The sequence below is a fragment of the Schistocerca piceifrons genome, chromosome 7 (genome assembly GCF_021461385.2).
Source record: "Schistocerca piceifrons isolate TAMUIC-IGC-003096 chromosome 7, iqSchPice1.1, whole genome shotgun sequence".
Classification (NCBI taxonomy): Eukaryota; Metazoa; Arthropoda; class Insecta; order Orthoptera; family Acrididae; genus Schistocerca; species Schistocerca piceifrons.
This window is the reverse complement of record NC_060144.1, coordinates 19355742-19378751: the sequence shown is the minus strand read 5'-3', so window position 1 is coordinate 19378751 and position 23010 is coordinate 19355742. Positions and strand designations below refer to the sequence as shown.

Below are 23010 nucleotides of genomic sequence, written 5' to 3'. Positions count from 1 at the left end.
ATCGTCTGTAGTCGCAACGGTGAAGTACAGAGGAAGCTGTGTTACAGTTTCTGGATGTTTTTCGTTGTCTCCTCATAGCGCTTAAGAAAACGCTAGATGGAGGAGGATATTGACACAATGAACTATTTCGATAGGATTCCAATACGTTTTACAGCATTTAGTACTGCGTAGAATACAGGAACAGTTCGGAGATGGTCACTGTTTATATCAGCACAACAATGCAACCTGTCATAAAGCAGCCGTGAGGCAACGGCTGCCCACAGTCCACATCGCAATGAAACACCTCTGGGCAGCGTTAGAAAGTGAATTTCGCTCCAGCATCCATTCCTTGTGACATCACCACCTTTTGTGGTTTCGGCACTTGAGGAGTAATGAGCTACCATTTCTTCATAGAGATTCAGACACTTAATTAAACTACTCCCATGATATTTCAAGTCTTAGTAAAAACTAATGAATATTAATGTCCACTAATGTGTGTCAGGCTCCTTCTCATCGGATACCGTATATCCAGGGACAGTTTAATGCACAGAGTATGTGATTCTTGTCCAACGATTCGAGGCTGAAATGGCATTGTACTTATTACACGTTACTCTCTGTTACATCCGCCATCTAACAGACCGTATCTAAGAGTTGCATGCACCTGTGTTTTACATTTAAGATATACCACCTATGTAAGTAAAACTTGTTGATTGTGTAGTAATAACAAAATCAACCGAAACTAAAGAACAAAGAATGAAGTGAAATTATACCAATTGGAATAATCACCACCAAAGTATTATTCTTCTGCCTCAGTTAAAAATTTAGATATCAGGCTGTAACAACGCATTACATCTATAGTTAAAAAATATTCAACATGTAAATGTGGGATATATATGTTACTACTGTAACTACAATTCTACAACAACTCGATTTGCTTCGTATTTTTACTTAAAATGAATGAAAATGGCGAACTATGTTAGACAGCTACATCTGTTCAGAAACTTTTCTATAGCCAATGCAGGACGCTTAAAGAGTATTTTAAGATTTCGATAAGTTTAACCAACGCAGGTTTCTTCGTTAGAATTTGGCCGGAATGGTAACAGAGAAATGTCACCTTTCATCTGACCCTCTTTCCATTTGTATCTTCTCTCAGCCCAAGTAATTTAGTGGCATGGTGTTGCGTCAGCAGCGTTTTACGCTGTAGGCCGTCCAGTACCGGCAGAAGGTAGAGGGCACTTATGATTCCAGATAGCAGCTCTTTCCCAAAGTTCTCTGAGGCGCCTAACTACATTTTATGGTCTTACGAAATCCTTAGCATAGGTGTGCTTCATTTCCTGAAGGTGGGTCCAAAGTCAGAGTTTGTTTCGGAATGTTGGGTTGTAGAGCTTACCGTCCTGCCCAGAGCGAAGAGGGTGGTGGTGACCTGCGCGATGTCTTTCTTCTCCCACAGGTCGACAGTCTGGAACACGTCGACGTCAGGTACTCCGTAGTCCTTCAGTGCTTGCTGGAACCTGGAATTGACAAGAGAAACAGTCAGTCATTGCGGCTTTAAGTAAATAACTGGAAGACCGATATTCCGAGGACCTGCTGTCTGACTTTGCGTATTAATATGCAGAATGTAACAGCAGACTGCCATTGGCATCTCCAACAGTGGGTAAATATTTATCCGCCAACTCCAAACCAAAATAGCAGCGAGCCACAAGGTTTTGTTGCCAGAGATGTACAGTGTGATTTCTCAATGACACACAATAATATATAAAGAGAAAACAATATAGGCCGTTAAGAGAAAACCATATAGACCGTTATGAGACTAACACATCATGTGTTAGCTCGTTTCCCAATAGTTCACGAGCTACATCTGTTTAAAACTGACAGGTATGGTAATAGTGCAAACGATAGTAAACTAAAGAGGCTATCATTTTAATGGATTCTCCCATCATTTACTTGTAGTAGAATTTTATATTTAAGATTAATCAATTAATATTTGTTTGCTACGAAACGAATTTCTGATTATTAGGCCATCGTCAGAGTAATCCCTAATAAGGCGGAAACTAGTTCGTAATAAACAATTATTAGCACGTAGTTTTCGTGGCAACATTCTTGAAGAAATGCTTCACTAAATTTTTGCCACTTCTGATCTGTTATTGTTATCGCCAAGAGATATTTCAATAGACCGCTACGTACTTTAGTTGGTCTATTTACTTCTTGGAGACGTCACGAACTCATGAAAAATCCATATGCTCCCAGAGATTATATAACCTACAGACGGATGTTGTGTGACTCCTTGAAATACGCAGTAACGTTTAAAAAGCGAGTAATCTGTTCATCAGTTGTTTACACATTTTTATTGAGGACTTTGGCCTTTAACATTCCCCACAGATAAGTATGGGGGAAAAACTGTGTGACAACACAACTGCGACTGATTTACGGGGGTTGGACGAAAATATGGGAACACCCAGAGAAATGGGTGCTTGAACATAAATGCCCATCAGTCTCTATTTATCTCGCTGTCGACAGGGAGTTAAACTCTAAACGTACTTCCTTTATGTGAATGCAGATGGTAGCCAAGCCTGCAGATTGCGCTCTCGTATTTCGCTACGAACGGCGCTTGCGCACTGTTCTCAGTATGTTGGAGTCCTGTAAGAACAGTGTCCTGTATGGTTGTGACTGCATTATACCAACGTAGGCAAAACATCGTCCGCTAACTCACTACGCGGGCGAAATTGTATTGAGTGATCGTGACAGACGGTCAGAGAAGAGGACTGTGGCGAAATATAAGAGGACCACAGCTGCAAATGTCATATCAGAACTCAATGTCGCACTCGCGATCCCTGTCAACACCAAATCAACACAAAGGCAGTTCCATCAGCTCTAAATTGTGGGCGACCTGGAATTTCAAAACCACTCATCAGTGATACCCGTAAGAGAAAAATGTGATAACGAATCCAGAAAACCTTGACTAATGAACGATGGAAGTGCGTTATTTGATCAAAAAAATGGTTCAAATGGCTCTGAGCACTATGGGACTTAACTGTTAAGGTCATCAGTCCCCTGTCCGCCCCAGTAGCTGAGTGGTCAGCGTGACGGATTGCCGTCCTCTGGGCCCGGGTTCGATTCCCGGCTGGGTCGGAGATTTTCTCCGCTCAGGGACTGGGTGTTGTGTTGTGTTCATCATCATTTCATCCCCATCCGGCGTGCAGGTCGCCCAATGTGGCGCCGAATGTAATAAGACCTGCGATATGGCGGCCGGACCTGCCCCGCGAGGGGCCTCCCGGCCAATGACGCCAAACGCTCATTTCATTTCATTTCATCAGTCCCCTAGAACTTAGAACTACTTAAACCTAACTAATCTAAGAACTTCACACACATCCATGCCCGAGGCAGGATTCGAACCTGCGACCGTAGCGGTCGCGCGGTTCCCGGGCTGGAGCGCCTAGAACCGCTCACCCACTCCGGCCGGCGTTATTTGATCGGTTGGGTTGTTTCGCACTGATTCAATCTCCTGACCGAGTTTACGTCCCACAAGTGAGAAACGGCGGGAGTTAGACCTTGATTTGGGCAGCCATGTCGTAGTATTCCATGTGCCCCATGGGTACCCTGCAAGATCGAATTACTGCAAAGGATTATGCGATCCTTCTAGCCGATCAGGTCCATTCCATGCTATAAATTTTGTTTCCTGATGATGATGCTGTGTTCCAAGACGACAGGACTCCTGTCCACACTGCTCGTATCGGCCAGGGCTGGTGTTTCGAGCACGAGGATGAATTTTCACATCTCCCATGGTGACTACAGTTACCAAATGTCTATATTATTGAGCCTTTGTGGACTACATTTGGAGAAGGGTGTATGATAGCTATCCAACTCCATCATCGTTACCGTAGCTTGTCACTGTTTTGCATCAAGAATGGTATAAGAATCATTCGAAGACCATGGGGAATCTATATTTATCCTTTCCTAGACGTCTGGAAGCTGATTCGAATGTCATTCCGCTCCCCACACGATAATAGGCCTAGTAATGTGTTCTATTTTTCATGTTTCCATATTTTCGTCCAACCCCTGTAGCACTTTTACTGAGACACTTGCTATAATACTGGCCGTGATAAAAATTCACGATTAATCTATTGTGCATAGTCACTAGTATGATTTTAATTAAACATCTAACATCACAGACATCGATCAGAAATGTAGTCAACGTATCCTGATTGTGGCTACTGTATGCAGTAAATCCATCGTCATCTTTCTTTCTTACTGATGATTAAGTGTTGCTGTAGTCAGTTTTCCACTCTATACACTTTGTTCTGTGTAACAGCAATAATCGGTATATTCGCTCTATAAGACAAATTCCCGTCAATTTGAAGGTTTTTTTAATTATTTTTTTTATTTTTTTTTATAGATGTACTGTTGCAGTACAATTGATAGCATCGTACACAATGCCCACACAAAAATCTTGCATACAGCATCAGGAACGTTAGGCTCCTCTGCTCTAGAAATACTGATTAATTGAGGATCATCTAGATGAAATTTTTCTAATAATTTGGGTTCATTTCGAGGATCACTGGAGCAAATGTTGTTTGCTAAGAACACAGATTCGTAAGTGCTACTTTTCTGCAAAACAGAAATTTATTTTAGACCCGAGCACCAGTATTCATAACCGGGTTGTATAGTATTGTAAAGCGATTTTTCAAGGAACGGCTTAGGTGGAAAAAGTGGAGTGGATATTGGTGGAAAGAGAACAGAATGTAAACGATTTGCCGATGACATGGTACTAGCGGCAGAAAGTGAACGAACTGTAAATAAATTGTTAAAATATTTGAATAACGCTCATATGGAATATGGGATGAGAATCAATACAGCAAAATGAGAGAGTATGGTGATCGGCAAAGGAAGGAGACTGGCACATCTTAAGAAAGGACAAGTTGTTATTAGCCAAGTAACAGCATTTAAATATCTTGTAAGTACGATTACTGCAGACTTAAGATCCCATTAGGAGATAAAAACTCACATTTCTATAGTAAAGGAGGCATTGAATAGAAAGAGGAGATTTTAATGTGGCACACTAGATGAGAGTCTGAGGAAAAGACTTGGCAAGTGTTTTTCTGTGGTTTGGCATGCTACGGGGCAAAACATGGAAAATGCGACGAGAGCATTAGAAAGGGCTAGAATCATTTTAGATGTGGAGGAGAATGTAAAGGATAAGCTGGATGGAAAGACTAAGTTACGAAAGAGTGTCGGAAAATATTGGTTAGAGAAGACTGCTGCAGATTATAAGAGAAATCAAGAAAAACTGGATGGGACTTTCGATGAGATGGTATCCCTCCTAACAGACGCTATCGATGCGGAACAAAGTTTTAATCCGCCAGGAATTTTCATATCTGCGCACACTCTGCTGGAGAGTGAAAATTTCATTCACTGTGAAAACAGTTGGAGTGACTGTCTACAGACATTAAGGTGTTTGTTTGTACTTCTGTCCCCGCTATCTTAGGTCACAGTTCCTGATGGACTTATGTATGATGCAAGAGAGGAAGATGTACGCATCTTGTGCCCAGATCCGGCCAACCTACGTGATCTGTGGACATTGGCATCTTGGTCCAATGTTATAGACAGCCTGAACACCATAATGTGTAATTTTCCTCACTTGATGCGACCATTGTCTTCATGGCGAAAATGTATCCTATGCACTACTAGGCAGGTGTGTCGAATTCAATGTCTATTATTATACACGGTGTGCTAAAGAGTCACTGGAGACCTACATCAGTTCGCTCCTAAGACGCCATCGTTGGAAATAGAGGCGCCTAAGTTACGAGAAATTGACCGTGTAACAAGGATCCTCTACTAAGTACCGCTACAACGAAGTACTGTGGGAAGTTGTGAGTTTCTGGCAAATTGATCTGGCACGCACTCTGCTGCAATTGAAAAGTGTTCAGTGAGAATAAGATTGGGACACTGAATAGAGCAGTCTGACAAATTCGCCTGATGTTCTCCGAACCACGGTATAATGGACCTTGCTTTGTCCACAGGATCGCTGTCATGTTGCTAGAGGGAAGATGCGATTGCAAATAAAATAATATACTAAGCGACTGCTATTTTCACAAAGAAGTTATCTGCATTGGATGTAGCACCTTTTTATTGTAATTACATATGCGAAACAGAGAAAAATGGTCTTTTACTTTGATGGTTTAAATCATGACTAAATTTCCGGGAACTCAAATAAAATTGTAGGGAAATTATGAATACTTCGGCGTGTTGTTCATTATAAAATGGTCCTAAATCTGTCATCTGATAGACTGCTTATTATTTTCTACTCGACTTTTTTGTTTGAGGCCTTGTATGGCCACCCACACGCACGACTCGCCACGTGGTTGTCCTGATAAGTTCATTGTGTTACAATCAGGGTAACTATACGTCCTCCACACACGTATCTGATTGTCCCCTCGTAAAATCTTCCACTTGTTGAATGCCCATGATTATACACGGTGTGCCGAAGAGTCACTGGACAACTACATCAGTTTACTCTTAAGACGCCCGGCGGGGTCAGGGATTTTCTCTGCCTCGTGATGGCTGGGTGTTGTGTGATGTCCTTAGGTTAGTTAGGTTTAAGTAGTTCTAAGTTCTAGGGGACTGATGACCATAGATGTTAAGTCCCATAGTGCTCAGAGCCATTTGAACCATTCTTAAGACGCCATCGTTGGAAATAATGGCGTCTAACTCACGAGCAATTCACCCTTGGAGCAATTGACCCTTGGGACATGGTTCTTTTATTAAGTAACGCCACAACAAAGTACTGCGAGAAGTTGTGAGTTTCTGGCAAACTGATCTGGCACACATTCTGGTGCATTTCAGATGTGTACAGTGGGAATAGAGGAGTCCGACAAATTCACCTACTTTTTCCGAACCACGATATAATGGGCCTTGCATTGTCTAAAGGATCGCTGCCATGTCGGTACAGGGAAGGTGCGATTGCAAATAAAGTAAGGTATTAAGAGATCTATACTGTTTAATTCACAAAAAGTTATCATCATTAAGACGTAGCACCATTTTGGCGTAATAACGCCTTAGCATAAAATGCCCCCTGCCGCCGTTGGATAAGCAGCTGCAGCAGCAAGTCGTATACTCCTAGCTCACTCATTTGTTACATAGTTTAATTCTTAATTTCTTTGCGTGTTTTTGGTTCTTGCATTGTTTAATTCATAAATTTCGGGCGTATTATAGTATTTGAGAGTGTAGCATCGTGTTTTAGTACCTGAATAGTGTAATTTCGCTTAGTCTCCTTCCGCCGCCGAGCAGTGTCAGCAGTGCGCAAGTAGCAGCATTACTGGATTTACTAGGCAATCTTGTATTTTAATAACCGTTTAAATTTTGTCGATTTGTTTGCGCTCTCTGTAGATTAGTTCAGACGTTCTTAGCAAAACAGTTTTTAGCATGGATAGGGACTGCAACTGCTGTGTTCGGATGCAGGCTGAGTTGGCATCCCTTCGCTCCCAGCTTCAGGCAGTGTTGGCTTCGGTCACACAGCTTGAGGCTGTTGCCAATGGGCATCACTGTGGGGGTCGGGATGGGGGTTTGTCGGGGACGGCCAGCTCGTCCCACGCATCCCCTGATCGGACTACGACTGTGGTTGCCCGGGATACTGCCCGCATTGAGGCTGATCCCTCACCTGTGGTAGAGTGGGAGGTCGTTTCAAGGTGTGGCAGGGGGCGAAAGACATTCCGGAGGGCTGAACGGAAAGCCTCTCCAGTTTGTCTGACGAACCGGTTTCAGGCTCTGTCTCAGGCTGATACTGATCTTCGGCCTGACATGGCTGCTTGTCCTGTTCCAGAGGTTGCCCCTCAGTCTGCAAGATCCGGGCAGTCGCAGAGGGTGGGCTTACTGGTAGTTGGGAGCTCCAACGTCAGGCGCGTTATGGGGCCCCTTAGGGAAATGGCAGCAAGAGAGGGGAAGAAAACCAATGTGCACTCCGTGTGCATACCGGGGGGAGTCATTCCAGATGTGGAAAGGGTCCTTCCGGATGCCATGAAGGGTACAGGGTGCACCCATCTGCAGGTGGTCGCTCATGTCGGCACCAATGATGTGTGTCGCTATGGATCGGAGGAAATCCTCTCTGGCTTCCGGCGGCTATCTGATTTGGTGAAGACTGCCAGTCTCGCTAGCGGGATGAAAGCAGAGCTCACCATCTGCAGCATCGTCGACAGGACTGACTGCGGACCTTTGGTACAGAGCCGAGTGGAGGGTCTGAATCAGAGGCTGAGACGGTTCTGCGACCGTGTGGGCTGCAGATTCCTCGACTTGCGCCATAGGGTGGTGGGGTTTCGGGTTCCGCTGGATAGGTCAGGAGTCCACTACACGCAACAAGCGGCTACACGGGTAGCAGGGGTTGTGTGGCGTGGGCTGGGCGGTTTTTTAGGCTAGATGGCCTTGGGCAAGTACAGAAAGGGCAACAGCCTCAACGGGTGCGGGGCAAAGTCAGGACATGCGGGGACCAAGCAGCAATCGGTATTGTAACTGTCAACTGTCGAAGCTGCGTTGGTAAAGTACCGGAACTTCAAGCGCTGATAGAAAGCACCGAAGCTGAAATCGTTATAGGTACAGAAAGCTGGCTTAAGCCAGAGATAAATTCTGCCGAAATTTTTACAAAGGTACACACGGTGTTTAGAAAGGATAGATTGCATGCAACCGGTGGTGGAGTGTTCATCGCTGTTAGTAGTAGTTTATCCTGTAGTGAAGTAGAAGTGGATAGTTCCTGTGAATTATTATGGGTGGAGGTTACACTAAACAACCGAACTAAGTTAGTAATTGGCTCCTTTTACCGACCTCCCGACTCAGCAGCATTAGTGGCAGAACAACTGAGAGAAAATTTGGAATACATTTCACATAAATTTTCTCAGCATGTTATAGTCTTAGGTGGAGATTTCAATTTACCAGATATAGACTGGGACACTCAGATGTTTAGGACGGGTGGTAGGGACAGAGCATCGAGTGACATTATACTGAGTGCACTATCCGAAAATTACCTCGAGCAATTAAACAGAGAACCGACTCGTGGAGATAACATATTGGACCTACTGATAACAAACAGACCCGAACTTTTCGAATCTGTATGTACAGAACAGGGAATCAGTGATCATAAGGCCGTAGCAGCATCCCTGAATATGGAAGTTAATAGGAATATAAAAAAAGGGAGGAAGGTTTATCTGTTTAGCAAGATTAATAGAAGGCAGATTTCAGACTACCTAACAGATCAAAACGAAAATTTCTGTTCCGACACTGACAATGTTGAGTGTTTATGGAAAAAGTTCAAGGCAATCGTAAAATGCGTTTTAGACAGGTACGTGCCGAGTAAAACTGTGAGGGACGGGAAAAACCCACCGTGGTACAACAACAAAGTTAGGAAACTACTGCGAAAGCAAAGAGAGCTCCACTCCAAGTTTAAACGCAGCCAAAACCTCTCAGACAAACAGAAGCTAAACGATGTCAAAGTTAGCGTAAGGAGGGCTATGCGTGAAGCGTTCATTGAATTCGAAAGTAAAATTCTATGTACCGACTTGACAGAAAATCCTAGGAAGTTCTGGTCTTACGTTAAATCAGTAAGCGGCTCGAAACAGCATATCCAGACACTACGGGATGATGATGGCATTGAAACAGAGGATGACACGCGTAAAGCTGAAATACTAAACACCTTTTTCCAAAGCTGTTTCACAGAGGAAGACCGCACTGCAGTTCCTTCTCTAAATCCTCGCACAAACGAAAAAATGGCTGACATCGAAATAAGTGTCCAAGGAATAGAAAAGCAACTGGAATCACTCAATAGAGGAAAGTCCACTGGACCTGACGGGATACCAATTCGATTCTACACAGAGTACGCGAAAGAACTTGCCCCCCTTCTAACAGCCGTGTACCGCAAGTCTCTAGAGGAACGGAGGGTTCCAAATGATTGGAAAAGAGCACAGATAGTCCCAGTCTTCAAGAAGGGTCGTCGAGCAGATGCGCAAAACTATAGACCTATATCTCTTACGTCGATCTCTTGTAGAATTTTAGAACATGTTTTTTGCTCTCGTATCATGTCATTTCTGGAAACCCAGAATCTACTATGTAGGAATCAACATGGATTCCGGAAACAGCGATCGTGTGAGACCCAACTCGCCTTATTTGTTCATGAGACCCAGAAAATATTAGATACAGGCTCCCAGGTAGATGCTATTTTTCTTGACTTCCGGAAGGCGTTCGATACAGTTCCGCACTGTCGCCTGATAAACAAAGTAAGAGCCTACGGAATATCAGACCAGCTGTGTGGCTGGATTGAAGAGTTTTTAGCAAACAGAACACAGCATGTTGTTATCAATGGAGAGACGTCTACAGACGTTAAAGTAACCTCTGGCGTGCCACAGGGGAGTGTTATGGGACCATTGCTTTTCACAATATATATAAATGACTTAGTAGATAGTGTCGGAAGTTCCATGCGGCTTTTCGCGGATGATGCTGTAGTATACAGAGAAGTTGCTGCATTAGAAAATTGTAGCGAAATACAGGAAGATCTGCAGCGGATAGGCACTTGGTGCAGGGAGTGGCAACTGACCCTTAACATAGACAAATGTAATGTATTGCGAATACATAGAAAGAAGGATCCTTTATTGTATGATTATATGATAGCGGAACAAACACTGGTAGCAGTTACTTCTGTAAAATATCTGGGAGTATGCGTACGGAACGATTTGAAATGGAATGATCATATAAAACTAATTGTTGGTAAGGCGGGTACCAGGTTGAGATTCATTGGGAGAGTGCTTAGAAAATGTAGTCCATCAACAAAGGAGGTGGCTTACAAAACACTCGTTCGACCTATACTTGAGTATTGCTCATCAGTGTGGGATCCGTACCAGGTCGGGTTGACGGAGGAGATAGAGAAGATCCAAAGAAGAGCGGCGCGTTTCGTCACAGGGTTATTTGGTAACCGTGATAGCGTTACGGAGATGTTTAATAAACTCAAGTGGCAGACTCTGCAAGAGAGGCGCTCTGCATTGCGGTGTAGCTTGCTCGCCAGGTTTCGAGAGGGTGCGTTTCTGGATGAGGTATCGAATATATTGCTTCCCCCTACTTATACTTCCCGAGGAGATCACGAATGTAAAATTAGAGAGATTAGAGCGCGCACGGAGGCTTTCAGACAGTCGTTCTTCCCGCGAACCATACGCGACTGGAACAGGAAAGGGAGGTAATGACAGTGGCACGTAAGGTGCCCTCCGCCACACACCGTTGGGTGGCTTGCGGAGTATCAATGTAGATGTAGATGTAGATCTGCGAAACAGAAAAAAATGGGCTGCACTTCAATAACTTACAAACATATATGTGTCTTTGTTGGTAAAGGTAGTAATTCTAAAACTGGAAAACAGGCCAATTTTGGATAGGCGTATATGAAAAAAAGCTGAAAATCAAGTTGTTATTTCTGCAGTGATGCTGTAAGGCGTCTCTTGTTTTGTAAACACGCTGGTGCCACAGAGAGCCGTAGTGTTTTTAATGTTTTTTTTTTCTCTTTGTGTTTCGTCTGAATAGACTCTCCTCCGCTGCTCTTCGAAAGCCAAACGTTATCTTAAGATGTTTCGCCTGCACGTGGGCCGCCTGCTCAGCTATACTGCGGTCTGGGCTGTCTGCGTACAAGGCGTACCTCACTCTCTCACAACGATTTGTGCGGTTAGGCGTTCACATCCTGCTATCACGTGGCTACCTCACTTCGCTGTCCTGCACAGCTCTTGCAATGCCAAACGACGAAAACGTAAGAGCTTGCTCCATTTTGTGGGCGCGGTAAATGTTAACAGATCGCTGGAATTTCAGATTACCTACTTAGTATTAGACCGTCGGCAACGTTCCTACTTGCAGCGGCTCTCTGATTTTTTAGATACGGAGAAAGGTAGGAGGATATCACTGTTCTTGTCAGAAAGAAGTAAAGAATAAAAGAATATTGATGTATCGTGAAATTAGATCTAAGGAAAACAATATTTAGCAGAGGATAGCATTCACTGACGTTACGCAATGGTAGACGACGGAGAGCACATGTGCTGAAGCCACAGCTAGGTACGTAGAACTATGATCAAGCAGAAGAGAGAGCACTGAACCAAGAGAGCAGATCAGGCTGACAAAAGAGCAGGTTCTGGTGAATCTTACCACATGGCTTGGTTAGTGATCGTAGCGCGGGGCACTCGTGTTCGCCGAAAATGACATGCATTCGTGAGCGACATTGCTCTGCTCTGTTCAACGTGATAAACAGCCAAACTGCTACTAACTGTAAGGTCGTAAATGCCTGTAGCAGAACGCGGCCGGGGTGGTGACAAAGCTGCAGCTGCTTCTCAGTTTCGAAGCTCAAACTGAAAATGGGCTGGACGTTGCGACGGCCAGACCTTTTATAGTTTAGCTGACGCACAAACTGCTGTAAATTTCCGACTTAAAAAAAAGGCCGTTGTCAAGTATGTAGGAGGGCTTCCCTGCTAAGACATGGGAGTTGACCACGCCTTTTTGGCGACAGAGGTTCCCTGTTCTGCCTCAGTTCAAACAGTCGGAAATGTAGTTCTCAATGTATCTCTACGCCTCTGAGAGGAAGAGGAACGACTGTATAAAATTTGACTAGTTTCTGACGGGCGACGCCATTCTGAGGAAATTATCAGCTCCTCCCAAAATGATGGTTTCCAGATTTTGATACCTCAGTCTGTTAGCAAGCAATATCTGAAGTTTCTTTCCAGTAGGAAATTTCTTTGACAGTTTAAATCACGAGTAATCTTCAGGAAACTCGAATAAAACTGATAGCGAAGTTATGGTTGCGTCGGTGGGCTATTTATAATCAAGGAGTCCTGAATCTGATTCATTGCTTGTTACTTTCTACTTGACTCTTTCTTTTCCTGGGAAGGTGCCTTTGTATTACAGTTAAGGTCGGAGAAGTAGCTTGGCGTCGACAAGAGGTGATGACCACCATTAACTGTGGTGTATAGACTGGGGTTCGAATTGGTGTTATTGTCACCATTAGTTCGCCACTCAAATGGGACACACCCTAACACGTTTTGATCGGAGTCACTTGGTGTCCTCACAAGTGGAACGTTTTACGAGGGACAATCAGATAATGTGTGGAGGACGTATAGTTAACGCTCGCTACTTGGGCGAACCTGATTGTAACACAATGAACTTATCAGGACAACCACGTGGCGAGTCGCAGACAAAAAAAGTTGAGTAGTAGGTAATAAGCAGTCTATCAGATGATAGACTCAGGACCCTTTTATAATGAACAACACGCCGAAGTTTTCATGATTTCCCTATCAATTTTATTTGAGTTACCTGAAAATTTAGTCATGATATAAACCATCAAAATAAAAGACCACTTTTCTTTGTTTCGCATCTCATTTTATATTAAGGTATAATTATAATAAAAAGGTGCTACATCCAATACAGACAACTTCTTTGTGAATAAAGCAGTCCCGTAATACAATATTTTATTTGCAATCGCGTCTTCCCTGTAGCAACATGACAGTGATCGTGTGGACAAAGGAAGGTCCATTGTATCATGGTTCGGAAAAAATCAGGTGTATTTATCAGATTGCTCTATTCAATGTCCCAATCTTATTCCCACTGAACACTTTTCAAATGCAGCAGAGTGTGTGCCAGATCAATTTGCCAGAAACTCACAACTTCCCACAGTACTTCGTTGTAGCGGTACTTAGTAGAGGATCCTTGTTCCACGGTCAATTGCTCGAGACAGATGCCATTCTTTCCAACGATGGCGCCTTAGGAGCGAACTGATGTAGGTCTCCAGTGACTATTTAGCAGACCGTGTATAATCATAGACATTCAATTTGACACACCTGCCTAGTAATGTATAGGATACGTTTTCGCCCTGAAGACAATGGCCGCGTCAAGTGACTAAAATTACACATTATGGTCTCCAGGCTGTCTATAACATTGGACCAGGATTCCACTGTCCACAGCTCACGTAGGTTGGCCGGATCTGGGTACAAAATGCGTACATCTTTCCCTCTTGCATCACACATCCGTGCGTCAGTCACTGAGACCTAAGTGGGGCACATGCGATCGTCCCATTTCATGTGGTCTTAGTATTACCACAATGTACATTGAGACCTGATGTAATGGGACCCTAGCGAGTTCTTTCTTTTTTGTATTCGTTATCTTGCGTTAGTCAACATTTCAGGAGAGCAGCCATTCATTTCACGAAGTAAAAATGTTATCCAAGCCTTTCTGTATTTCCTTACGATCGGCCAACGACGACGTTCTCCTGTAGACATCAGCACTATATGTGAATTAGATTATTCTCTCTGATAAATTCTTTACTTATATTGAGTACATTAGAAGTTATGTTGTGGTTCCTTAGTGCACTCCCCGTGTAATTTTTGTTTCTGTCGAACACTCTTCATCTAGTATAACGTACTAGGCTCTATTAATGTAATATCATTGAGCAAATCATAGATATCCGAACCTATACTGTATGATCGTACCTTGTTTTACAGGACAGTTTAGCTAATACCGTTCTGTATCCTTACTGATAAACAAGTGTTCAGATGAGGATAGCCAATCCATTTAAATTATTAATGCTACATCAAAGTACGCACACAATTAAATATAACAACAACGATTGCAAATCTATGCGGTACTGTTTCCTTTATTTCTGTGTGGCACAGGTCCTTGCAGTGCTGTTCCATAACTTGAGATGACTGGCTGACTGTGACAAAGCACAAGAGCGCTGCGCAGATCATAGCACACAGACCAAAAAAAAATGTTTCTGCAGGAGGCCAGGATTCAGAAAGATACATGATGGGAACCGAGTGCTGTTTGTCGACAGAGGCAATACCCTGACATCTTTGAAGTTAAGAGAAAAACGCAATGCATTTAGCATGGGACTTAGCAGTTGGGGGCTGGAGAAGGACACAGGTGCAAATGTTTGAATTTTGTAAGGAGGCACACGGTTGGCTGACAACAGTGTTGCTGTGGTTTTGCAGACTCGTGAGCGCGGAAATGAAACCAGTTCTATCGGATGTAACGCTAAAACACAGATATAGTGGAAGAGAATTTCTGTGTGCTGCCCCACACTAAGACAGAACTGAGCAGTATTGGTTAACCACGGCTGTTTCGTTAGCAGATGGGAAGTATGTTGCAATTGTAATAAACTTTCCACTGGTGAGAAAATGGAAAGTATTCTGCTAGTGGCTACCGACAATCCAACTCTGGCAGAACCAGCTAGGTTTTGTGGATGAGAGGAGAAAGATAATCTCAGGGCATGCGACAGTACGCCTCTTCATCCTAGATCTTAAAGAGGCGATGACTGCACTGTAGTGTTGCAGAGGAAGATGTCTTCACTTTAGAGCTGATCACAGATGTTGGGGCTGAACTTAAAATTCTCAGTCACTATCGCACCCATCCTCTGTACCTGAGTATCAGGAGAGTGATAAACATGGGCTGCATTTGTGTACGTCGTGATGAGGGGGACCACGAATTATTTGTTTCACATCAAAATTTCGTTTTTATGAATTATCTCATACAGCCAGCAAGCTGCACTCAAGATGAGCTTAGGCAAGAGAACTGTACGTATTTTTATGGATTTTTTCTTTAGGCTGTGAACTTATTCGGCAATCACCGGCGTTTTTTGTGGCCACAGTGTTTGTATCATTTCTATCTCAAATCCACCAACCTGTACCCAAGTCTTCTGTACATACTTATGCAGCCTTGTACCCATTTCTTAATTTCATTTAGTAGCTTGATGGACGCTTTTATCGTTACATCTGTGTGAGTTTTGGTACTCATATTTTATGTTTAATTGGGCCACCCCTGTTTCAATCAAGGTATTTAATTAGTTATTCGTTGCATGATTTTCTTTCGGACAGTACAGAAGCATCCCGGCATTTGCCTGGAGTGATTGAGGGAAATCACGGAAAACCTAAGTCAGGATGGCCGGACGCGGGATTGAACCGTCGTCCTCCCGAATGCGAGTCCAGTGTCTAGCCACTGCGCCACCTCGGTCGGTAGTTGACAATGTGGTACAGCTCCTTTATACTATAAATATTTCCTTTCCTGAAAATAGACTAGAGTAATGATCTGTGGCAAGATACAAATACTGACCTGAAAAATATATCACCCACCTTAAATAGGCAAACTAACTTACATATCTGCCCCAAGAGTGGATGATGTAAGCAGGGATGTCTATCTTAAACTACAGGAAATATTTCCTGCGCCAGTTTTATTTTGTTCGCCCAATATATATGTTAATGAAATCCTGCAGACAACTATATAGGAAGGAGACAGGGTAAAGAGTTTTTGCAGTAAACTTACTTGTTGATGTTCTCCATCATCTTGAACTGCCCGCCAGAGGTGTTGATCTTGGGGATGGCCCCGGGCTTCAGCTTGTTCATGACCTCACAGAGGACGACGCCGTCCCGGATGACGTCCTCGTAGGCCTCTCCTGGCGGGAACTTCTTCCCCAGTACGGCTTCAATCCATGCCTGAGCCTCCTTCTCCTGCTGGGGGTCTCTCTTCCCAGCGAGCTGTCAACAGATACGAGCGCCGTTAGCCGGGCTGCCGACCTCGCAACACGACATACCTCACAGCAATTCGTGACATGTTTGCTTTTAAAAAGGTGGATATTGACTTTTGGAAAGTACTGTCTGCGCAGTCATGTAGATCGGAATTGGAGTGGGATACAGGGAATAGAGGGTTTCATCCCGTACATTGCCTGGTGTTGGGAGAGGTACAATGCACAATGAGTAAGCCATGTGCCCCTAGCGTATAAGGAGGAGTCAAATAAAAAGGAGGCAGATGGAAGAAAATAAGTAAACTGTTTACTATTTCAAAAATACTCTCGATAACTTTTAACCACTTATCCCACTGAGAGACGAGATGGTCAGTACCTTCACGGAAAAATGTCTGTGCCCGCCGCGGTAGTCTAGCGGTTCTAGGCGCTCAGTCCGGAACCGCGCGACTGCTACGGTCGCAGGTTCGAATCCTGCCTCGGGCATGGATGTGTGTGATGTCCTTAGGTTAGTTAGGTTAAGTAGTTCTAAGTTCTAGGGGACTGATGACCACAGATGTCAAGTCCCATAGTGCTCAGAGTCATTTTTTTAAAAATGTCTGTGGCTGCCTGCGGATCCATCATTGTCCTAAGGCGTGCACCTCTTCGCCCGAAGCAAATCGACAGCCACGAATGTCCTTCAGGGCTCCAAAAATGTGGAAATCGCATAGGGAGGGATCAGGACAGTATGGTGGATGTGTAAGGGCTCCCCAGCGAAACTTCTGCAGCATAGTTGAAACAACCTCGTCAGCTTGTGGGCCCGCTGTTAGACTGCTAACATTGGTTGTTGGTGACGCTGGATAGCTGTTTACTTCTGGGCCTGAGGATTGTTATTATCCCGAGGGGACTAGAAAAGTGCGGATAATGCACACAAGAGCTTGAATAACACAAATTTATATCGTTTATATGCACCTGCACAGTTAGCGCGAATCATTAAACATTTCAAAACTTGATGTTACAATTTAACTTTACATCTACGTAAAAACGTAGTAAAACCTGTTTTGTACTTGCATCTTTGTCTTCAATTTTCTTTTATAGTGACAATTGTCTTCGTCTGCTATATCTATATTCAAGACAAACAAACAATTTAAGTACTGTGTATTCTTGAGAGTAACAGGAGTATTTAGATGCGTTATATATGTAGACCCTAGAATAATTTTTTCCAGAACTCTGCGTTATTCGACCTTATTGAAAACGGTTAAAAGATAAATAGTAACTGTTTGAAGACATAGTAGTTGCAAATCTTTTCGAAGAAGAACCTCAAGATGACTTTAGAAAACCCAATTCAAACCAAAACGAACATTCTTAATTCTCATCCCAGCCTGAGTGTGACATCTCTTCACAATAGTTAACAATATTTTCTAGGTGATATAGATTTAAGTTAAAAATGTATCATTCATTAAAAAGAAAGTTTCTGTAGTCTCTGAAAGAAATGTCATTGCGGAACTCATCACGTAAGGGTCCCGTCGCCCACACTGTTAGAGAAACTGTAAAACACTGACTCTTCGATTCAGCATCACACGCTCTACGGCGAGGAAATTGTCGGACACAAAATTGAAAACCTGAGAACACAGTTCCTCTAAACACGGTCAGTTGTAGGAATAATACGTATCTTGAACGGCCAGAAAGTGAATACGAATTGGATAGGACGAACGTGAACGCATCTTAAACAACATACTGGCGTTCTTGATAACCGACGACATTAAAAATACTTTTTTAATGGCGAAAGCAAATGGGTGATATCTTTCGAAACCCAGCGAGTCTCGGTTGCTCACCTGATTCCTAGGACAAGGTGTGAAAAATGTGACGATGCTTGATGTGATAAGCTCAACAGACAACATATTAGGCACCTTATTAAAAGAGCACACTGGTCGCTTTTATATAGTGTAGAATTAGTACCAGGCGGGCATCTGTGCCTCCATCACCGACGTTAAGTCGTGTCAGTGAAGTTGCGCGACTGTGCCAGTCAGTTGAACGGAGTCAGCGAAGTAACGTGAGTCGACATAGAGACGTGACTGGGCACTACCCAATGTGGCGACAGACGATGGTGTACCACTCGCAGCCGAGTAACACGGCGTGAGAACAGCACTCGTGAAACCATTCTAACCTACAGGGACCGTTGATAAATGTCAAGCCTTGTGAGTGACAGTTGGTTTGAAAACTGACAGGTATTGCTGCTTTCTGTGAGTGGACGTCCGCTTCAAGCAGTTTCAGAGTGAACATTGCGAAGGAAACTGCATGCAATGGAGTTTCGAGCCTTAATTGGCCCAAACAACACCGGAATTGGCCAGTCGCTGCCTGGAGGCATTTAGCGTGGTCCGACGTGTCCCAGTTTTGCTTGTTTTCAAATGGCGCTAGGCGTCAAAGGGCGGATGACGGGCTTAAGCCGCAATGTGTAGCAGAGGCGTAGTTTAGGCTGGAGGTGGTTCAAAGATTTTTCAGAGTGTGTTTGGTACCACGACTTGAGCGCGCTCATTCATGTTACCACGAACATTAACCAAGATGTATATTTCAACATTCTTGCTGACCGAGTGTTCCCCTTTCTTCTGCATCTCCATGATGTAGTCCTGCCTTCTTCCAGGAAGATGGTAAGACTCGCGTTCAGAGGGTGTGTGCGTACTTCTCCTAACTGACGAACACTGAGGCACAGCAACGAACCTCCACCGGTCCGCTATATCATCTGCTCTCAATACGACAGCAAATATCTGGGACCATACGAATCACCGAGCGGGAAGTATTCCCCGCAATTTGTTAGCTCTGTGGGATGCAGTCATCACTGTGAAGCTATAGCTGGGTGTGGCACATCTGAAAAATCTTGTGGGTTCTCTTCTTCGCTGAAATGAAGCCACTGCCAAGGCTGGAATCGGTCTCACACGGTATCAGTGTGGCGTCCCTAACGACAGGGGAGTGACTGATTTTCCCACTCTGCTTATGTCAGCTAAAGTCAGATATCGCATTAATTGCGTGTGGGCCTGTGGCCTGTGCAAGTACTTGAGGCGCTGAAAACCATAAGGACCTAAAGCACACTGTCGTCGATTTTGCATGTATGCACGCTCCTGACATCTGTTGACCTTAAAGTGAACCAGCTTTATGAATGCTGTACTCTTACATTCTACACACGAAAATTTGCGAAAAGCTGTTTCACAGATTTCTCTGACATTCACATCCATAAGATCCCAAAGCACAAATTTCCATTGTTGTAGAAACGCTCGCAGTCTACCCCGATTCCCATTTATTCACAAAAGCCGGAAGCTGTTGAAGGGATACCCCATCGTAGCCTCAGTTTCCATGGTTTCAGAACCTTCAGGAGTGTTACCGTCGTCACCTTCAACCCAAAAGTTGATGTTCACGATAATAATACGAGTACAGATTTCAGAAATTTTACAAAGATGAAGTTTTCAACTGGTTGCGATGAACTGTTGTTTAATGTAGCATAGTCTTCACTGTAGTCGTGGGAGGTCACCATTTTCTTCAAGTGACAGTTTTCCTTACACTTTGTAGATGCCTTGGAAAACCTAATGCCCCAAATACTTGGGTGGAAGGCAAATACCAAGCTCGAAACACAAATACTTGACAATATGACTAGATCAAACTCCACAGAACTAATAGATTTCAAGCCTAAAGTGAAGAGCTTTATCATAACCTCAAATCAGAGAATGTGCTTCATGAAAGTGGTGGTAACGAGGGTCATGAAATGTTGGTATACATCGTAATTGTGTGAGTTCTGCATTTAGTATCTATTCTTTATGTTCTGATTCTATCTTCACATTAATTACAAACCACAGAGCAGACAAAGGACATTATCGCAACTAGCCAGTGTATGAACATTTTGTGGATTAATATTAATAATAATTCTAAATATTAACTGAAATTTCATAATATGAATTTGTTACATGAGTTTTCATAGGAAACAAAGCATGTTGAGACTCGTTTAAAAACGAGTCAAACCTAAAAGACTGGCAGTTTGCCTACAAAATTTATTTTCACAAACAACTATTTTTCTCAAAAGTTTGTTTCTGTGTTTTGGGCCCTTATGATTCTCAGCGCCTCATTTCAATTGGATGCCACTTCGGTGGTTTGCATGCCCCTAATGTATAATTGGGGAAAAAGGGCCTACAGTTTAAGGTGGAATGCAAATCACGTGTCGTTTGTGGTGACTCCTCACAACGTTGAGAGATGAAGGGTAGATTAAACGCAGGCTGAAAATTTCCTATTGGGACTCGGTCCTGCAACCTCACGGTTTCCAGCCACACACTTTACATTAGACCACCAGGCCCGACGAACTAAATATAGGGTGGTCGAAACAAAACTGTACCGAAAAATATTTCAAGCACTTTAAAGAGTGGTAACCCATCCTACATCAGTTACCCCACAAGCAGATGATGTAAGTTGGGTTGACTATCTCAAAGTGCACGAAATATTTTACGGGCCAGTTTTATCTTTGCCCACCACGCACAACAACGACGTTACCAATTTGGGTAACACCATGAATCGTCGGAAAGACAGTGTACGTTTCTGTCTTGGGTAAGAGCACATGGAGCAGCTTCAGAGGAAGGGGTCGGCAGGGCAGTGGTCGTGCCCGTGAGGTGGGGCTAGCCGGCGCAGTCCATTGTGTTTTGGCGGCTGGCGTGAATTCCTGACAAGGACGGGGCAGGCGCGCCTGCCAACGCCGCTGGCTGTTTTTGGAGCAACTGCTGCGCACAACCTCACACCCACCCGCATTGCGACACCTCAACCGTCTCCACAGCGTCAACCTTCGCACCTGCCATCCACAGCGGAGCGCCCTTTCATTGACGAAACTGTTCGTCCACAGTGGGTTCCAGACGATAGTCGGATTGGGTAGTGGTGAAAAGTATCAAAAATAAACGGGAGGGCAGATGACGACATTCCGAGAAACGGGGTGAAGTGCTTCTGGCAGCTTCCACCTGTACCGAGTTGGCTGGGTTTGACTCGCCGCTGCCGGCGCGGAATCTGGTCAGATTGCCTCAAGCACTCCGCGACCTGCTTTTCTCCTCCAACTTCAGCTCCTCATCGACAGCGGTATTGTTCGAGTAACAGTCCCCACATTCCTAACTGAGTAGAACAAAGCAGAAAACGAACGAATATCGTTACATACAATTCGTTTACACTTCAGTAGGCGAACTGTGAATGCTGTAAGTAAACTTCAAATATGTTGTCCAGCAGTAGCAGCTTACTCAATCGGCATTTCATATTTCCTTTTCCACTACTCACTGTCTACATCGTGGCAGAGAATAACTTATAACGACCTAAATATGCGCCCTTTCCTATTTTCATACAGAATGTAATGAGAGAGGACTACACGCCAGTGGTCTGCAATTGATGGAAGCAATAGGCTGAAAAAAAACAAAAAACCCTCTACCTAAAACTGACTTCCCAATTTTCCCAAATGCCACTGACGAGGCAAAACTCGTCATCCTTCGACGCTTCAAATCTCGTCTGTCTCGTACCAAGTAAAGTGCGGCAGCTGTATCTCCACACTAGCTGCACTTTTTTGAAATATCTACTTCCTGAACTCCAATTAAATTTCATGGCCATGTCGCACAGGAGAGGATACAAGACTAGGCGTCGTTACGAAATTTCACGCAATCTTCTGCGCGTAATTAGTGCAGTGACGTCGAAGTTGCTGCTTTATTTCTTAGTTAGATTTAAACTGAGTCCACGTGCAGGTCGTGGTTTATATAAGCTTAAAAGTAAATGTCAACTGATGGTACAAAATTATAACCATTCTGATGTTAATTGACATTTTCCTGCAGTGACATTACGGTACACAGAACTATTCCCACGGATATTTTAGATATTTAGTTGCCATTTGTTCACTGAATGCAGGAGTCAGATAGGCATTAGTATATTTTCTTGAGCACAGGTGACGTATTGGATCGACTGACGGGGTCACGCTCTCGATGCTGATCTATGGAGACTCATTTACGATACAGTAAAATGTTCGCAAAGATGAAGAGAGTAATTTTTTTGTCCTTACAGGTAATTAAAACTGAAAATATAAATTCGACAAACGAAGTTGTGAGTTCAATTTAAAAGGAAATAACTTCTAAATTGGTGATGATTTCAGTTATAAACCGCTGTCACAAAGTAATGAAAGTATACTGGCAGCCACTGAAATTACTTCAAAAGTAAGTGAAAGTATTTGTACAAGCTGTTCCGTTTAGGCTAGCATGTGCAACATTCGAATGAATTCTTCGTTCCTTTTGTTATTTGACAGATGTCCTTAAAAAAAAACTGGAGATTAATGCACAGTAGGTGTTCTCGAGGCTGTGTTCCATTCAAGAACGGACCTGGCTGAGATAGCAAATGCCGCTTCCATTTAATAGTGTAGGACCTTTTGGTTCTAATGTTATTACACGCCACAAAAACTGTACATAGACTTACTCCATCTGATTTGCTGATTTCGGGAGGAAATAGGTTTTGCCGTCGTAACGGTTTCTATACGTGAAGACTCTAGAAGTCGCACT

At 43.6% G+C, this 23010-nt stretch overlaps 1 protein-coding gene across 1 annotated transcript in view; it reads right to left on the bottom strand.

Moving 5' to 3' along the window:
* LOC124804695 (muscle-specific protein 20) overlaps nucleotides 1-23010 on the bottom strand; it is a 37119-nt gene that overhangs the window by 10417 nt on the left and 3692 nt on the right. The window contains exons 2-3 of the mRNA XM_047264947.1: nucleotides 16288-16499; nucleotides 1370-1490 (exon numbers count right to left, since the gene is read on the bottom strand). Of these exons, the coding sequence (XP_047120903.1) occupies nucleotides 1370-1490; nucleotides 16288-16499 (333 nt within the window). The remainder of the gene's footprint in view (nucleotides 1-1369; nucleotides 1491-16287; nucleotides 16500-23010) is intronic.